Source organism: Chanodichthys erythropterus, chromosome 11, assembly GCF_024489055.1.
Source record: "Chanodichthys erythropterus isolate Z2021 chromosome 11, ASM2448905v1, whole genome shotgun sequence".
Lineage (NCBI taxonomy): Eukaryota > Metazoa > Chordata > Actinopteri > Cypriniformes > Xenocyprididae > Chanodichthys > Chanodichthys erythropterus.
In genome coordinates this window covers 8570842-8585410 of record NC_090231.1, presented here as the reverse complement: position 1 = coordinate 8585410, position 14569 = coordinate 8570842, and the positions used below count along the sequence as shown (strand labels likewise).

The 14569-nt window shown below is 37.9% G+C and overlaps 1 protein-coding gene across 2 annotated transcripts; it reads right to left on the bottom strand.

The window, feature by feature from the left end:
• Positions 1-499: 499 nt before the first annotated feature.
• On the bottom strand, positions 500-13696 carry sf1 (splicing factor 1). 2 transcript variants are annotated; one of them, XM_067401413.1, is made up of 12 exons: positions 13307-13696; positions 11695-11823; positions 9853-9928; positions 6960-7112; positions 6795-6884; positions 6516-6699; positions 6235-6350; positions 4436-4543; positions 4107-4293; positions 3431-3644; positions 1573-1737; positions 500-1489 (listed from the first exon to the last, which is right to left on the bottom strand). In XM_067401413.1, exons 1-12 carry the CDS (start codon positions 13551-13553, stop codon positions 1167-1169), a joined length of 1992 nt encoding a protein of 663 aa, XP_067257514.1. In that variant the 5' UTR covers positions 13554-13696; the 3' UTR covers positions 500-1166. The 2 variants fall into 2 exon arrangements, with proteins under 2 accessions (XP_067257514.1, XP_067257515.1); XM_067401414.1 differs by lacking the exon at positions 9853-9928 and having other exon boundaries at positions 13307-13472.
• Between the last annotated feature and the right edge of the window lie 873 nt (positions 13697-14569).

Below are 14569 nucleotides of genomic sequence, written 5' to 3'. Positions count from 1 at the left end.
ATAGTGTTAAATAGCACAACTTAAAATATGATCAATATGTAACTACTTTTTATAATAAGAGGGTTGTCATTTTTTTCTCTTGACCACCCATTCTTTATACCCTGCGTACAACAGGCATACCAATTTTATCAAAAGTAAACTTAAACCACAAATACTATAATAAAAGCTAATTTTTCTTGTTTTGAAGCATGATTACACAAAAACAGAACTAGGGTCTTTTCATTTCAGGTGTTATGCGCACACACACACAAAAGCTGCAACACAGCTAGTAAAAACCAATGCAGGACAGACAACTACCTTTATAGAGGATGAGGAAGGCAGCAGCAAACACACTTGCTGGTGAGAACAGAGAGACACTAACCCACTTTATATTTCAAATGTTTACGAGAGTCTTTTGGGAGAAGAGAAATTCAACCACATTAACCACTAAATTTAAGTTAAGATGGGTAACACTGAAACCTTAAGTAGAAAGTCTTGATGTTAAAAAAACAGGTGTAAAAGATGGACACCAACAATTCAACACCATGCCAACTTTTATTTAGTTGAATGCTTCATTACAAAAATATTGAAATACATTTGGTGGAAGGCATTAATGAAAAGTTATTTTAAATAAAAATTTTAGGAGGGGTGGGAGTACAAGGTGAGCACAAAAATGATACTGACCACCTAATAGAGTAAGCCAATCATCTACAACATCTTAAAGACTAATGTCTTTTTATACTATGCAGCAACAATTGCACAGTTGGTTAAGAGTGTAAATGGTTGTTTATACACCTGTTGGAATGCTAACTGAATCTTAAGCAGATGTCATTTTTACTCACTGAAGAAGGTTTGAAATGAAACATGAAATAGCAGGCTGGCAGAAACAAAAACAAACACACATTCCCTGCACAAAGTCATTTTGAACAAATATACTAACAGATCAAATACTACAGTTAAAAATCATTGACAATTGAAGCAAATTTACAAAATTAACCATACCTCTATGTCCATTTTTGTGTCCAACTATGGGAAACAAATTAGAACCAAGACCAATCAATAGAAGAAAAAAATCTTTAGCAACTAATCACATCAAGCTGTTAAATGAACAGAACGTGATAAAGTCCTGTGTATATATTTTAGGCATCACTGCACGTTCACAGGGCCACAGAGACTAAACTGAGCCTTTAACTCTGGGGCGGAGGAGGTGGAGGCGCAGGAGGCATCCCGTAAGGTGGCATACCGGGAATCCCCATCATGGTCACAAAGTTAGGGTCCATGGGTGGAGGCGGGGGAGGGGGCGCGTACATCATGCCTGCTGAGCCAGGTGGAGGGGGTGGAGGAGGCGGGGGGGCACCAGGAGGAAGTGGCGGTTGGACCCCAGGTGGAGGTGGCACCATAGAAGGGGTGCCCAGGGGCGGAGGGGGCTGAGTGGCTGAGGTGGCCGTCTGCTGAGGCTGTTGCCAGGGTGGCAGGTTTCCAGTGGCAGGGGTGGATGTGGTGGTTGTATCTGGGGGGGGAAAAAAAAGTGAATCAGAGACTAAAGGAAAACCTTTATTGAGATTAAATTGTGTACTACTGTAATACACTTACTCTGTTGCCATGGCAGTGGAGCACTTGTTGCCATGCTGCTGGTGGGTGGTGGGGGAGGGGCTTGCTGTTGCCATGGTGGCAGAGGTCCTGAGGGTGGAGGCGGCGGTTGGTTGTTGGGTGGAGGTGGAGGTGGGGGCATCATACCCATGGGTGGCGGCAATAAACCTGAATACCAGGCAAGGGAGGGAAACAATGAGCTTTCTGGAACACCAAGTATCCAAGTATGAAAAGCAAGCATACTTTAATATTACCAAACACAGATGTCAGCCTGGAGTTGTGTCGTAAAATGAGCTTGGATATAAAAGTTTTTGTCCTCTCGTAAAGATACAATTATATACTTCCAACTAGGGCTGGACGATTATGACCTAAAATCAAAACCTCAATTAATTGAACACTTTAACTATTATATTGTTTTTTTTTGACCTCACTTGCAAGGTTTGTACTGTAAATATGCCTGACAATTAAAAAGTGGGATATATTTTTTCCTATTGTGATGGATCCGAAATGGTCAATATTCATATTCATGCATTTTTATTAATATTTATTTTTGATCATTTATGGCTTATGATTTAATCGGTTTTACTTTTGCTTTCATGTATGTATGTGCTCATACTTTGTAGGTTAATTCTTATCATATTTTCAAGTATTTACTTGTTATTGTACCCTTATGGTTATTTTTATTTTATATCTAAGAGTATGTATGTATGTTCAGTTGTTCTTCAAGTGTTCCAATGTGACAGGTCACGCTGACACGTTTGTGGTTAAACATTGGACGCCTGCAGAATTAACCATTTGAATTTGAAATCTGATCAAAATGTGTCTTATTTTTCCTGATGACATTTAAAAGGGTAAGATTTGCAAAATTCCCAAAGGGGGTCAAAACAACTTTTATATCTATTTTTGACACTGGGTAAAACCATTTAACCTTTTCTTTTAACAAAAACATCCGTTTGTGTGGGATGTAAATTTCCCTATATGCTCATGGTATAAAGCTGACCAAGTCTTTGATAATTCAGCTTTTTCCCTCCTTTGCTCTCCTTGGCTTCTACTTCTTGTCTCTTATCTGCAAATGTCTTAATTATTGCTGTTTTTGATCTTCATCTATTAGATACAATACTCTGGATTTTACAATACTCTAAATTTTATTATTAACTATTGACTAATACTTTATGAAGGTTATTTTACCTTTTGGTTTTATTAAGTTATTTTCATTATCGATTAAAGTTTGCGTGTGAGGCTAAATTTAATTGTAATGAATAAATCATTTTTCATCAACTTTATCTACTGCCTGGATCTCAGTTTCGCAAGTTTTTGCATCATATTGAAAAAGTGATCTGACATAACAGCTCACTTTCAGCAGTTATTTTATCTATGGTTCCTAACATTTTACATATTTCTGCTCATTGTAAATCAGATAAAGATAAAATTATCACAGTACCAGTACATAATGAGTGAATGTGTGTGTGAATTAGTCATACTGTCTCTCTATTAATTGTGAAGCTGTGGGATGTATATAGTTACTTAAGTTTTATAGCATATATTTTTCTACTTCTGAACTTCAAAAGTAGAAGAATATAGGCTATAATTGAGTTTCTAAGTTACTTTAGTGGTAAATCACAGGACAACGCTGACAACTAGTTTCTGCGTTCCTCTCTGTGAGCGCGATCTGAGCTCGATATAATAATAACACACATCCGATCGTCTAAATCATGGGGAAATTATGTCGGTTAGAGGTTCTGAATTTCGGTTTCAATTAATCGTCCAGCCCTACTTCCAACCTTCTAAGGAAATGTTTTATTACACTTTATTAAGCAGGAATTGTATAACAGAAGGTCTAAACATCACAGGGTATACTCACTCATTGGGTGTCCAGGTGGTGCTGGGCCCTGGCCCATTGGAGGGGGGGGCGGCTGCATCCAGGGTGGAGGCATTCCATTGGGGTTTGGTGGCATAGGAGGGCCGCCCATGTTTGGCATTGGTGGAGGAAAGTTATGAGGCCCACCAGGACCTTGGTGCATGCCATGAAAATTCCTGTTATCAGCAGGGCCTGAATTCATCCAAGGAGGACGATTCTAAAAAAGTGTTTAGAGAGATAGAGAGAAAAGTGTGCATTTTGGGTGGTTTTTCTTTTCAGCAAGGATGCATTAAATTGATCAAACAAACAATGTTCTAAATTTTCTATAAAAAAAAATTAAAAAAAAAAGTATCAGTTTCCAACAACTAATTTCAACATTATGAAATGTTTCTTGAGCACCAAATCAGCATTAAAATGATTTCTGAAGGATCATGTGACAATGTAGACTGGAGTAATGGCTGCTGAAAATTCAGCTTTGCCATCACAGGAATAAATTACCTTCCAAAATTAAAACAGAAAATATTTCCAAAATGTCTGCTTTACTGTATTTTTGATCAAATTAATGCAGCTTTGGTGAGCATTAGAAATTATGCGAAAATAAATTATAACCAATTGCAAACTTTAGAACCGTAGTGTATGTGTGTACATTATGAATAATTGTGGATGTCTTTGGTCTTACTGGTGGTGGTTGGTTGTTGTTGGGTCCTGCTGGACGAGGTCCACCAGGGGGAGGATTGCTGTGGCCCCCACCAGACGCTGGGACTGGAGCCTCTCCTAACTCTGCCATGAGAGACAAGTACTCTTTATCCATACGGGCCTTATCCTGAGCAGACTGGGGTGGTTCGCCTGCCCTGGGAGCAAAGGAACTGCAGGGAAGAGGAATACAATTAATCCTATTGTGCTGTCTGAACTTTACCTGACATAACCAGAAGGTGGTACACTTCTTGGAGGGGAGAAAAAATTAAAATAATAAATAAATAATTGCTGATCACTGGTAGATTGGCTTGCCTGGTAAACTTGCAGTCTGATGAGATATGACCTGCTCCACCACACTTTGTACAGACAGTTGTGTTTGTGATGCTGCGAGGCTCTGTGCTCTGCCATGGACGTAAAATCCTGAAAGGAAAAAGTACACATACGCATCAAATGGTGTTCAATTAGGGCTGGACAATAATACAATATCAATATATATCGCGATATAATTTTTTTCGATAACGGTGATATGATTTTTAAAACACATTTCCGGTATTTCGATACATTACAGCATCACTGACTTGAGGCGCAGCCGTTAGAAAGAGCAGAACGCGATTGGCTATTTGCGTGATGACGTACACCAGAGAGACATGCAGCCACCAGCCAGTGCTCAACAGTTGTACGCTAAGATCAAACGCGGCACATTTTACAAAATGAGTACACCTGATGCAAATGCGACGGAACAAGCTTCCACAATTTGATGGAAATATGTGTGCATAACTACACCGTGCTGGTTGATGTTTGGTGCAGGAGAATGTGTGAAATAAAAACTTTAAACACGGATACTTTATTCTGTATGAGCTATGTGTCTCATTAAACTCATTAACTCATCGCGGAGCTCCGCGCTGAAACCGAGCATATGCGCACTCCGCCTGTATGTCATAAAAACAACCGTATTTTAATGTGTTTGTATTCAAACTCCAGTTCTGACCGCATCACGAGCAAAATACAAACACACATGCTGTGCTGAGGGGAAAAGACTACGGCTTGCGTATTTGAACGCAGCTAGAGCAGGCAGAGGTGAATGAACAGCACTTTTGTGTTATTTGAATTCTCCGCTGTAATGCGATCTCATGCAAACATTTTCCATTTGGGCTGGTAGATTACAGCAAAACAATCCACTTCCGAGAGAAGTGATGCTTCCTCATGCATAATACTGCAATTATAATCTTATGCACACTACAGCGCAGTGATAGGATTAAATGAGCTTTATGTCATGAATATGTCGAGATTCGCTCGAAACGGTCTATGTCAGCATGTTCGACCATGCCCATACTTGGGCCGAAAGTACACGATTACGTCAGATTTTGTGATGTTGCTCCGACTCAGCTTTTCAAACAGGAAGACAGAAATCGCTATGAAAAATGCCAAAAATAACTATTTTTCACTTATGAATAACATTGTGTACCTTTAGTGTTTTCAATGATGTGCAGCCTATACATATCTGTTTACATCTCAAAAAAAGTGTTTTGGGGTTTCATGACCCTTTAAGAATAATAAAATCAGCCTACATTATAGTTTAATGTTAAAAGATATTAATATTACTAAAATGAGTGAGTCTTGTGTTTATTTTTATGTTTGTATGAAGGCTAAATACAAATAAAAGCTGAACAAATTTATTTGTAATGTTTTTATTTCTAAAATATTATATAGTTTTATAGGAAGAGATTTCATAGATTTGGCAAATTCATTTTTCAGACATTTGTAGGTACAGACATCCGTTGTGGCCGTTCTTGGCAGTTTTTCTGAGACTATTATATAGTTCATATCGATATCGGAATTATATCGTATCGACCGAAATTAAGAATTATATCGTGATATAAATTTTGGCCTTATCGTCCAGCCCTATGTTCACTTTTTTTTTTATTATTATTATTATTATTGTTGTTGTTGTAATCTGTTGAGGTTTGTTTGTATTTGCTAATTGTTATTGTTAACTGAAGGGTGCCACAGATGCAAAAAGATTTTTCCGAAAGGACAATAAATCCATCTACAAAATTTAAAGGCATGTTTCTCAGAGTAAAGGGTCAGGAAAACTGCATGCAATCTCCCACCTGTTATCATCCTCTCTCAGAGTGCCATTGAGGCGTGCCAGTTCCCTCAGTTGCATCTTTCTCAGATCATTCTGGTCCTCGGGGGTCTCAATGCCCTGCTTGAGGATATTACGGATCTGTGGACAAAAAGAATGCACTTAAAACATGCAATAGAATGATTGTTGAAGCTGATAGCTATGCATTTTTATTAAACTGATTTCTAATGCATTAAAAGGCACAGTATTAAATTTTGAAAACCAGTTTTGATCTCCAGGTGCAAGAATGATTAAAGGGGAAATCACCTGCTCTACAGCTTTCTTGACATTCTCCATGGTGTTAGCAGTGACCAGTGCATGAAGAGGTTCATCTTCTCCTGGAAGCATCTGTCCATCCTTACGACCCACCTTCCCTTCCTTCACTGAACCTTTACCACGAATCATGATTTTAGCACAGCACTCCTTCTCAATGTTCTTCAGAGTGTTTCCACTGGAGAAAAAAGCAATAGACCAAGTTACTTTATTATGTAGACTATGGAATCAGCCCAAAAAAAAATAATAAAAAAAAAAAATCATGCAACTTACCGTGGCCCAATCAAAAGCCCAACAAAGTTGATCTCAGGATATTCATCCTGAGGAATCATCACCTTATCACTCACACGAGTAGCTGGTGGTCTGAGTAAAAAGAAAAACAAGTAAATAACAGACACTGCAAAACCAGAGAGAGAAGTTCATTTGCAGTAGCCATACTTGTAGTCGGCAGGGGGTTTGAATTCAGGGTTCAGTCCCACCATCTCTGTAATGAGAGAATGTCTCTCTTCCTCCAGTTTCTTGCGTGTACGATATTCACGCGTGTTAAGCCTCTTGCCCTCGCTGTTGTAGATGGGCTCAGGAGATGGAGACCTGTGAAAAGGAAAGAACAACAGAAAGATGCAACAGTCAATATCTTAATGCAGTACTTACACCCTCAACAGTTAAACAATCAATGGCTTGCCTACTCTTGACTGACATTGGTTTGACTTTTTCTGTGGTCATTTAAAAAGTGCATGGGATGCCCCAGAGTGCTCAAATTCTAATGAGAGAGAAATAAAAATGTCCACTAGAAAACTTATATTGAACCATTTAAGAAGGGGAAAACAATCTTCAGATTTAAGAGCTTGAAGCTCAGAGTAAAAACAAAAAAAAGGTGGCAAAACCTTGGCATCAAGGAGCGCACTGAATTTTCAAACAGTAATAAAATGTGTTTGTCTCAATATTATCTGGGGTATGAAAAATAGGACAAATATCTGAGACAAATGGGGCAACCAACACACTTGAAGAGCATCTGTTCTTGAACGCTGATCTAAACCTCCATACGCTCTCAGAGAGCATTCCAACTGTTATCTTCCCCTTGGACGGTGCTGAAAACCTGTTAACCTGCACAATGAGGCTCTGTGCTTGAAAAAAGTTACGAGAGGGGGAATTTGGGTTAGAAATAAATTTGGATGAAATATTAACCTTCAACAGCTCTCAAACAAGACAGCCACACAAGTGTGACAGGTTCATGAGAAGCAACCCGAAGAGGAGAAAAGTGGGGGGGAGGGGGGGGAAGAGGGAAGAATATTCTGCTGGTTTTCTTTTGGACTGATATCTCCAGCGCTGACAACCTGAAGCACCCTCCAGCTTTGTTTTGCGAGCTGGAAGCTGATGAGCGATCGTTCCTAAATCCTGGAGTGGATAGACCTTTAAGAAGAACCTTTTTAGAGTTGGCGGTGTAAAAACGTCGGATTAAGATTCTGCCGGAGAACCTAAGGCTGTTCAGAGAGCAAGGGGTGTGGCTACTAAAAAGACACTCTCACGTCAGAAACATGACATTTCCTGCTATGTTGAATGCTTATGAAGTCTATGAGTGGCCAAAGTGATCAAAGTGTTAAGGTTATGGTTATTCCAGAAAGAAAAGGTCAGAGGAGTCTCCTCCGAGCAGTCTTCCAGTGTGGAAATCTGGAATACTCTGGAAGTTCCTGGACAAAATGGTGGTAGCCCCATTATGGAAAACCATTACTGACCATCCAATTAATCAACCATTAAGATTTTTAGGTTTAAGGACTTGGTTGTGTTTGTTAACACTGCATTTCAGAGGTTAGAAAGATGGGGCATTAAAAATGCAATAAAATCTAATGAAAATCAAAATTCCTTTAAATGGCTTAAATAGTGGATAAAACTAACCTACTATCTTAGACTACAGGGACTACACTGGGATAATAAAATAAATTCTACACAAGCCTTTATAATACATGTTTCATAAAAACAACAACAAAAAAAAAAAAACATGCATGCATGCAATAAAAATGAATACAAAAAAAAGAGTTCAGAATAGAATTAAGATTAAAATAAGATTTGCTGAAGATGATCAAGATTAGCATTGCTTATATGAATGCACATTATGCTTTGGTAAAGTCGGGTTCTACGTACTGCCAACAGTTTATCCTCACTGTCATAGGATGCAAAGCAACTTCTATTTTCATAGTATAACATTGGCTAGTTACCTGGCAACACTAACTGAATGAAAAAGTCTGATATTTTATATGACAATATCCTACAATAATAGCCTTCAGTCATTTCTTTGCCTGTGTGTACTGAAACAGATCCAAACGTTTCTCTAAAACTAAACTAAGCAATTCAAACGCTAGAATGTTTAGGCATGTAACAAAACCAATTTAATTATTATAATTAAGATATTTTCTAAACTCTTTAAAGGGTTAGTTCACCCCAAAATGAAAATTCTGTCTTTAATTACTCACCCTCATGTTGTTCCAAACCCAAAAGACTTTCGTTTATTTTCGGAACACAATGAAGTTCTTTTTGATCACAGAATGCGGTCAGATTTCCTTTCATAGACTGCCTTTGCAACTACCACTTTGATGCTTCAAAAACGTCATGAAGAGACCGGAAAACTAATTGATTTGTATCAAGCTGTTTAGTCCAAATTTTCTGAAGAGAATCGATCACTTGTTATGAAGAACAGATGTAATTTAGGCTTTTACTCGCATGCAAACATTAGCGAACATAAGCAGAAGCTGAATAACACACAAAAACAAACCTCTTCCAGAAACTCAAATGTGCTGCATAACACACGAGAATAAACATCACTGGTTACGCAGAACGTTTTCCAGAAGAGGTTTGTTCTTGTATGTTATTCAGGTTCTTCATAATCTGTTCTTCATAACAAGCGATCGATTCTCTTCAGAAAATCTGAACTAAACCGCTTGAATCACATGGATTAGTTTTCTGATCTCTTCATGATATTTTTGAAGAGTCAAAGTGGTAGTTACAAAGGCAGTCAGTGGAAGGAAATCTGACAGCATTCTGTCATCAAAAAGATCTTTATTTGGGTTTCGAAGAAAAACTAAAGTCTTACAGGTTTGGAACGACATGAGGGCGAGTAATTAAAGACAGAATTTTCATTTTGGGGTGAACTAACCCTTCAACATGAAGGCAAAGATATGGTTATTTTAGACAAAAGCATTTAGACTTATTTCTTCAATTAACAATCACTTACCCCTACATAAACATTAGTACACTTACGAACTGGCCTCACATAAAATGGCGCATTGAAAAGGTAAAGAAAATGTTACTGTTGGTGGGTTTAAATCGTTATTCCGACCTGTCCTCAGGGTTAACAGGGATTCCCAGGTCTCCTGTACGCAGTTTACGTGTCAGGTCTTCAATCTGCAGTTGGACTGGAAGAAATCAGGTTAGGAAAGAAAAAAACAAGGATGGAGAAAAATGTGGTTAACAACAAAAAACCCCACAAAAGCAGAAACAGTACACTGTAAAACTCAATATGACTACGGTTAAACAACAGGAAAACAAAAAACAAAAAAACAATTCACTAAGAATCAAGGTCAGCTGAAGACTTCTGATTCTCTGCAACACATTTTCTGAAATACTGTAACCCCGACAGGAATTCTGTAAAAACAACCTTGTGTTTGAGCTTGAACATATTATGAGCCCATATGGATTTCCCCAAACATTGAGAAAATCAAATTTCAAGGTTTGGCCAAATTAAGGTTTGGGGGGGGGTGGGTGGGGGGGGATTTCAGTAAATAACCATTTCAGAAAAAGGTTTATTGTAACAGGCTTTCGATTTTATGCCACCAACTTTGAGAAGTGAAACTACTAAAATTCACATTTAAAGCATACACTTAAAAATATTAGTTCACATATTATTGCCATATCAAGTGACCTAAAAAGGTGGCAAAAACATGAAGGCCTGTCAGGGGGAAAAAAGTTGGGTTTGAAGAAATCAAAAATCATACTGGCTAAGTGGCTTGAGCAACTGCATCCTCAATCAAATTTAAATTAACTTATTTAGAGGATAACATCAGCGTAACTTTATATTAAAAAAATTAAATATATGATATAAACAACCTACCAACAATAATCAGTTACGACAACTGAGATCTAATATTTAGAAATTATCAGACAAACCGATCAGCCTTTAGTATTTTATTATTTTCATGCAAAAAACTATTTAACTAGGCCTCAAGCCACGGCAACCAAAACAGGCTGTACAAACCCAAATCTGACCTGTAATCAACCAAGGTTTTGCATCACTCATGGAAGCATTTAATGGGTTTTCACATGCATTTCTCTATGACATGCTAAAGAGAATCAGACCCCACAGGTCACACGTTGAATGGTGCAGGTTGATGGTAGGTAAAGGACATGAGGTATCAGTTATCAATAGAGGACTAGTTAAGGAGATGTAGGTCACAATATCATTGAAACAACCACTAACATCACATGCCATTGCAAAACAAGTGCCTGACAGCAATGAGAAAGCAATTTACTACACACTGCTTTCAGACACAGGGTATGGAGATGACTTTCTCAATTCGGTGTTGGACCTGCATTGCTTTGCAGTCAAATTGGACTTAAGACATTTTGCATAGTAAACATGAGCAGTGATGATCTGCAGCTGGAGACAGTTCACAGCAAGCAGCAACATCAGAAAAACATTGTGGGTTCTTGCTAATGGACATCAGATGGTAAGCAAACATTGACAGTGCTACAAATACTCAGTGCTTCCTAGACAAATAAAACGTCCTCACATTGCACATCGATGGAGTTAGTACATTCTAGTGAACATGGGCAAAGTGCTGTATTTCGATGGATTGACTTCTTTGAGAAGACCATCTTTATACAGTAATTTGAAACATATAGAGATGGCCGTTTTGCATTGATCGAAGGTTAGCAAATAACCAAAGGGTTATCCAATTAAATGACATCAACTTTGTCAGCAAAGAAGTCAGACTAATGAAATTCAGCAATTACATCCTGCATGTGATGTGCAAACTGTGAGGAAATAAAGCAAAACGTTTTGGGACAAAAAAGTGAGTTGTCTGGGTGTAGACGGAATAACCCCCACCCCAAATTCACAAACAGTGTTCTGCAACTTAAATAATTTCAGACACACATAATAACAGTAAATTCAGATATTCACCTATATAAGCTCGTTCCTGGTCCCGAGTTAGCCCGGGAGGGATCACGGTGGGCATGCCCGGGATGACTGTCTTCTGATCGGGGGTCTCGCTGCTCCAACGACTCCTTTTCCGCTTCTTCTGGCCAAAGTCTATAAGAGAATGTTAGAAGTGATGTGTCATTGCATGCCAAGTCCATATAAAGCCTGCAGTGCCATATTGGATATGTGAATTTCTTAAAGGATGTTCACTTTCAAATAAAATTTTCCTGATAATTTACTCACCCCCATGTCATCCAAGATGTTCATGTCTTTCTTTAGTCGAAAAGAAATTAAGGTTTTTGATGAAAACATTCCAGGATTATTCTCCTTATAGTGGACTTCAATGGACTCCAAACGGGTCAAAATTACAGTTTCAGTGCAGCTTCAAAGAGCTTTAAACAATACCAGACGAGGAATAAGGGTCTTATCTAGCGAAATGAGCGGTCATTAAAAAAAAAAAAAAAAAAAATTGTAAATGTATATGCTTTATAAACACAAAGGATCGCCTTCCAAGTGTGATCCTTTATCGTATTCTTCAAAAATCTTATGCTGCATGTCCTACGCCTTCCCCATTCTACTAACGGAACGAACACAGTGCCAGATCCATTTTTTCTGTAAGTAGAATAGGGAAGGCGTAAGACATAGTATAAACTCTGACCGAAAATGACAGATCGTTTTGCTAGATAAGACCCTTATTCCTCGTCTGGTATCGTTTAAAGCTCTTTGAAGCTGCACTGAAACTGTAATTTTGACCCGTTTGGAGTCCATTGAAGTCCACTATAAGGAGAATAATCCTGGAATGTTTTCATCAAAAACCTTCATTTCTATTCAACTGAAGAAAGAAAGACATGAACATCTTGGATGACATGGGGGTGCGTAAATTATCAGGAAAAAATGTATTTGAAAGTGAACTAATCCTTTAAGCCTCTAAATTCAACATGGCATCAACATAATCAAAACATTCCTGAAAAAAACTGTTGTACACGATCTCTACTACATGTCTTCTGCCCTTTGATTGATCACTCATACTTACTTAGCAAGTAAAAGGTCTCGGTTCTAAAATGTCAACCATGTGTCTTTCTGCAGTGAAATTATGAATGATTTTTTTTAAGTGAAAATATACTGATATGTACTGTATGTAGTCTGCTATACTGTTATAAAGACCTCACTGATTTACATTAAAACCTATTAGAATTTCATCTTTCTTTTTGGCCATATAATAATCTGTACCAAAATGCATGTTTGCTCAGTTTGGGAATAAAAGCCAAACATATGCATTAAAACTATAATACAAAAAAAAAGACATACATGCAAACGTATTGGTTATTTGTAACTTATCTGGTTATTTCATCTGTTAGGCTTCACTGTATTATGATCAACCTGTACAACTGATTTTGCAAACTCAGCTAAAAGACTATTATATGAACTACACTACAGGTTAATGCATTGCAATCTAAAGCTTGTTATTAGACAATGCCATATTTAAAAATAAATAATCAGAAAGTTAAAGGCTAAAGAGCGTAAACAATCAAACCACATCTATGGAACAGGCCGTTGATCTTTAAAGTGTCTCAGGCCCGTCCACGCTGTTTACCTCCACTTCCCGCCTGAGCCGGCAGCACTACTCCGACTGGGTTTGAGAGCGCAGAACTCACAGCTCCGGGGAACTGGGAAAAACCAGGGTTTGTTAATTGCGGCTGCTGGAAGTTCTGCAGCGGGAAGGACACCGCAGGCCCGGGCGGTGCCATTAACCCCGCACCGGGGCCGGACTCAAAGCCTCGCTTGGCGCCGATACTCGGGTGCAGCTTCCCCAGCGGGGTTGCGTTGGCTCCCGTTGCCATTTCTGGGCGTCAGGGCTTCTCTATCGTTTAATATCTGGCCCCAAAAAAAATCTCCTTTCTGGATAATTTAATTAATACGAACGTATGTCTCCCTAACATACAACCACCTTCTGTCACCCGCTGCCTAAGATGGCGTCTGCTATGAACGACAAAGGAGATTTGACGTCAATTTGGAACTATCCGATAGGTCAATGATAATGTCAATCAATGTGTGCTTTACAGTCATTGGTTCATTTAGGGTCCAACGATACATTTTATTCGCCTCTCATTGGCCGTCACTCAGCATGCCGGCCAAACCTTCTAGCAAGGTAGGTTGGCTTCAGCACTGGTTATCCACAGTTTAGACAGCATAGGACATTTTATATATATATATATATATATATATATATATATATATATATATATATATATATATATATATATATATATATATATATATTAATTATTATTATTTTATTTTTATTATTTGAATAAATGTAATAAATTGTAATAATTCCCATCACTTTTGGAATTCAAATAAATAAACTGGATGTTTCTCTGACTCTCCTTTTCTATATCCTCCTGGGATCTTCTGTAGTGGACATTATATTTTAGTGAATTTCTCTGACATCATACATGTCACAGTTGTAAGTCTGTAAAGAGCACATTCAGGGCTTTACAGAGAAAACAAAAGTTTGGAGGTTTCACCATGACAACTCCTTCTCCTTGGTCTTTAAAAATGACTGACATTCATTTAGAGATCAAATTTATGGAAATATGAAAATATGTAATTATCATTTAAATTGGATTATTTAAAAAAATTGTTTGTTATAAATCAACATCTTAGGAAAATGTTGTGGGGTTTCTAAATCAAAATATGACTTTATGTTACAAAAGAGGGCATTGATTTCATACATGACCCTGGGTAGGTTGGGTAGGTTACTTTTAAAAAATGTATTTCACTACAGATTACAAAATAAATGCTTTAAAAAGTAATTTGTAGCATATTCCGTTAGATTCCCCAAGTTTTGTAACTT

What these genes read in the sequence shown, in the direction of transcription:
- sf1 (XM_067401413.1), bottom strand. Translation starts at nt 13,553, where the DNA reads ATGGCAACGGGAGCCAACGCAACCCCGCTGGGGAAGCTGCACCCGAGT. An exon ending in CCTGTTAACCCTGAGGACAG is followed by an intron (nt 7,113 to 9,852) that starts GTCGGAATAACG and finishes TCCTTTTCACAG; the next exon opens with GTCTCCATCTCCTGAGCCCA. An exon ending in TCAGACTGCAAGTTTACCAG is followed by an intron (nt 4,294 to 4,435) that starts GCAAGCCAATCT and finishes TCTTCCCTGCAG; the next exon opens with TTCCTTTGCTCCCAGGGCAG.